This window comes from Apaloderma vittatum, unplaced genomic scaffold, assembly GCF_000703405.1.
Source record: "Apaloderma vittatum isolate BGI_N311 unplaced genomic scaffold, ASM70340v1 scaffold7496, whole genome shotgun sequence".
Taxonomy (NCBI): Eukaryota; Metazoa; Chordata; class Aves; order Trogoniformes; family Trogonidae; genus Apaloderma; species Apaloderma vittatum.
The window spans coordinates 28,668-32,702 of NW_009721216.1; the positions used below are offsets into that span (position 1 = coordinate 28,668).

At 46.0% G+C, this 4,035-nt stretch overlaps 1 protein-coding gene across 1 annotated transcript in view; it reads right to left on the minus strand.

The window, feature by feature from the left end:
- Window positions 1–653: 653 nt before the first annotated feature.
- LOC104275362 (dedicator of cytokinesis protein 4) overlaps window positions 654–4,035 on the minus strand; it is a gene marked incomplete at its 5' end in the record, with an annotated part of 45,713 nt that continues 42,331 nt past the window's right edge. The window contains one exon of the mRNA XM_009871294.1: window positions 654–1,215. Within this exon, the coding sequence (XP_009869596.1) occupies window positions 790–1,215 (426 nt within the window). The remainder of the gene's footprint in view (window positions 1,216–4,035) is intronic.

Here is a 4,035-nt window from a genome sequence, read left to right on the forward strand (position 1 = left end):
AGAGAGCCTTCACTAGCAAACAGCTAGCTTTTTAAAAACCAAGATGACAACAACAAAAAAACCCGTTAACTGGAAGAATAAAAGTAAATTGCACCCCCCAATAAAATAAGGATGCATCAGGTACAGTAACATGCTAATGGCACAAAGCCTTACTGAGAGTCACTAGAATGGTCTGTACGCTGAATGAAACGCAGGTATTTTTCTGCCTTAAAAATAACATAAACCAAATGTGTGCTTCAAAAATCCCAAACCACATTCTTACAACAGTTCTCTGCAGTATAACTTGCATTATATCTCCGTTTTAAAACAGACACTTGAAATGACCAACCTGTTCATCAGATAAGAGAAACACTTTCAGCCTACTTGCAGAAACATCCTAGTCTACAGACTACTTTGTTAGAAAGCGTGCATTTATCTCTAGTAGTAAAGATCCAGTCAGTATAATCTGCGTTTTGTAAGAAGCATTCGGCTAACTCAGATGAGAGTTGTAGGGTTTTAGATTTAATTTTTTTAAATAAAAATAAAGTACAAATAAAAGCATTTATCAGTATTCACCACCATGAAATTCAAAAAATGCCTCTCATTCATGCTTCCTATAATATCTGACAGCCTAAATTAGTAATTTCATTTCAAATGTGCAACGTAATATTAATAAGCATTTCAAAATTACTCAAAAGAAAAGGTGGGTGAAATATTAAAGTGCCTAACTAAACGCGTTTTACCATTTTTAAAAAATATTATTTCTTAAACGGTAAAGAACTGGTTGCAATTAAATATAAAAGTGGCTTCTCATAGTTGAGAGACTTTGCGGGGCAGAGGCCTGGGCCGGGGAACCTGCTCAGTCCTCCTGCTGCTGTTTTCCAGGTTGTTTGGCCGGACGAGCTGTGGTTTGGGCGGCAGTGCTGGCGGGTCGGCCGCGGGTGGGATGGAGAGGCTGTGAGGTAGAGGAACGGGGCGTTTCAAAGTCCGCTCATACACGCTGTAAGGCGGCGGGGTTTTGCTTTCTTTTCTCACAGGCTCCTCAGAAACGCTGTAGCTCGGGACAGTCACTGTGGGTTCGCTGCCTTGGCTTTCGAAGCCCGACGTCTCTGATGTGCTACATCGGCTGAGCGAAGAGATGCCGCTGCTGTAACTGCCCGACAGCACCGGGGAGTTGGATATGAGCCCCGAGGAATGATACTCCACTGGAGACGGTGTGAACGACTGCACAGACCCCTGCTCAGAAGAAAGGGCAGAAGAAGAATTTACCTGGAGCGAACAAGGGAGAGCGTTGCCGTGCTCGAACTGAAATCGTACAGAGATACAGCACACAGGCTCTGAGGCTTGATAAACATAAATGGCTGCACCCCTGTTCAATTAAGATTCAGTAAGAAATCGATAAAAAGCTCATTTCAGGAGTGCCTAGGTACACCCTAAGCAGTGCTCATGCCAGTAATTCATGTAAGTGGAGGTAAAACTGTATATAAAAGTTGTCTTGCTACCATAATACTCTGGGAAAAACCTGGAAGCCTTTAAACCCTGGATTTCCCCAGCGCTGGGTGAGACGCCAAGCTCTGCGCAGGGCACAGCCAGCAGTGTCCTGCCCCTAACACCACTGGTCACTGCTGCTGCTGCTGGCTCTCCTGTTCCCAATTCATTTTCCAAAGCTTTTCCTCACCATTTTAGTGCACGGTCATGTGATGAGAAGTGCATTTACACCGTGGCATCGTTTCTGAGTGTGTCGTAATACCAGTGCCAGAGGTGAAGCGTGGAGCAGATGCCAGGCTAAGAGCCAGCCCCCTTCAGCCCTGTTGCCATTCAAGGGCTGCTGCTGCTGGCTCTCCTGTTCCCAATTCATTTTCCAAAGCTTTTCCTCACCATTTTAGTGCACGGTCATGTGATGAGAAGTGCATTTACACCGTGGCATCGTTTCTGAGTGTGTCGTAATACCAGTGCCAGAGGTGAAGCGTGGAGCAGATGCCAGGCTAAGAGCCAGCCCCCTTCAGCCCTGTTGCCATTCAAGGGCAGCAGCAGGGAGGCAGAAGGTGAGGCATCGCTCATTTTGGACAGCTGTTGCTCCACCCTTCCTCTCCCCCATCTCCCAGGTGGTTCCTGGGACACCCCGTGCCGATGACATGAAACACCACTGTGGGCACCAGGGACAAAGGGTCCAAGAGAGGGCAAAGGCTGCAAAGTCTGTGGGGGAAGGTGAGGGACAGGGAGCTGAGGGCCCAAGCGGCAACAACAGAGCTGACGAAGAATACAAGGCAGAGAAAAAAACCCCTGCCTAGAAACATTGAGCAGTCCCATTCTGGAGTGAAACAAGTTCAACTGCAAACTGTGAAAAGTTAGACCATACTTTGCAAGTTGAAAAGTTTTTGCAACGTATCTAGCATGGACTGGAGCCACGTGAGACAATCTAGACTCAAGCACAGGCCCAAAAAAGGGCTGGAGAAATCACAAAGACAAATTTCTCGCCCCATTTCTTGTTGGACTGGTTGGCGCTCAGCTGCTCAGCTTGAGGTGAGAGTGTGGGCCATGCAACAAAGGGTGGGGAGGGAGGGAAAAGGAGAGGGGCAGGGGTGTATAGAGCTGGCTGCACTGACTTTATCCTCTTGAGAGAATTTTTGTTATCCATCTAGGACTGGATCCGCAGTGCACTGAAAGCAATGGAAAAAAAAAATAAACCTTCATTTACATCAGCGGGTTTTGTACCAAGATGGCCCTTCTCTGGCAGTGCAGAACAGTTGGAATAAAAGCTAAAAATTGAGCCCTGTATATGGCCAGGGAAAAGCAGAGTAAGTTTTATTTAAAGCTCTGTACATTGTTGAAGCCATTTGAGACATTGTGAGGAGCCTGGTTAACTACTTGTTTCAGGTTCCATTCCTCTGCATGGGAGGAGGCTGCAGCTGTACTCCTACCCCCACAAACATCCTGGCTCCAGGTTTTCAAGTAAGTGATGTAATTGGTACAAGTTCCAAGAAAGCTTGACGCTTGGATTAACTGACCATGGATAAGATTTAGGACTTTTGCTTTTGTCATTCAGAACAAGAGCAAATATGTGTAAACTCTAAATTAAATTCAGGAGCTGAGCAGGGGTAAGCACTTCGTTCCTGACTGCAGTGCTGACTGCTTGTACCAGCAGAGAGTAACAGTCTAGACACCAAAAGAGTCTGCAAATTCATAGCTGCTCCAAGTGAGATTCAGCAGCTCCCAGATGTACTCTGGGCCAGCATTCCTCTCCTAAGCAGCAATCCTGACTTTGGCTGTAAAATGCTCAAATTCTGTCCAAGCCTTTAGAAGAAAATGTTAGGAGAAGCTTCAAACATCTGTAAGAATAATCAGGACCAAGTCCATTCAGGAAAAAAGCAAGAACTGCTCACCTTTTGTACAAGGTCCTAATGCTCTGAAGAACTGCCTAGTAAGCAGTTTGTGGAATTGGTGCTCGCTTCAGGTATACTATGGTCAGAGGGCTACAGAGCACTCTGGAGGCCAGCACAAGTCCTCTGTGTTGAACCTGGATCACTGTGCGTCCACAAGTGGAAATGTTACAGGCTTGTGAGATGACAAATGAGAGAATGACTGTTGATTTATGATTAGGGACCTCAAGGGGAGGTATTTCGGGGTGGCACTTTCCTCCTCCTCTGGACGTGTGTACCTCTGCAGCATTACTTAGGCATTGGGTAGCTGACTTGGGCAGGACTGCCTCCCTCTGAGTGCCTGAACACCAGTCATCCTCTTTTCCGTTTTCTATCCTTCCGTGTTTTTAAGCCTCATATTTCTAACTGCAGAATTCTTTCTTCTTCAGTGGGGTAGTAGAAGCTACCTCTCTGAGACTAGTGTGCAGTCTGACAATACCAGGGGGTTTGCCTGGAATATGCAGGCTGTGTATTCGTGACCTCCAGTGCTGTGGAAGACACAGATTTTCTGTTCAAGTTTTCCAACAAATAAGCCAATGTGTAAGAAGTGGATACCGGCACTTTCAAATATCTTAATTAGAAACAAAATGAAATCTGCACAGTTTCACTTGGATCCCCATTTTCTGTGGATGCTGAA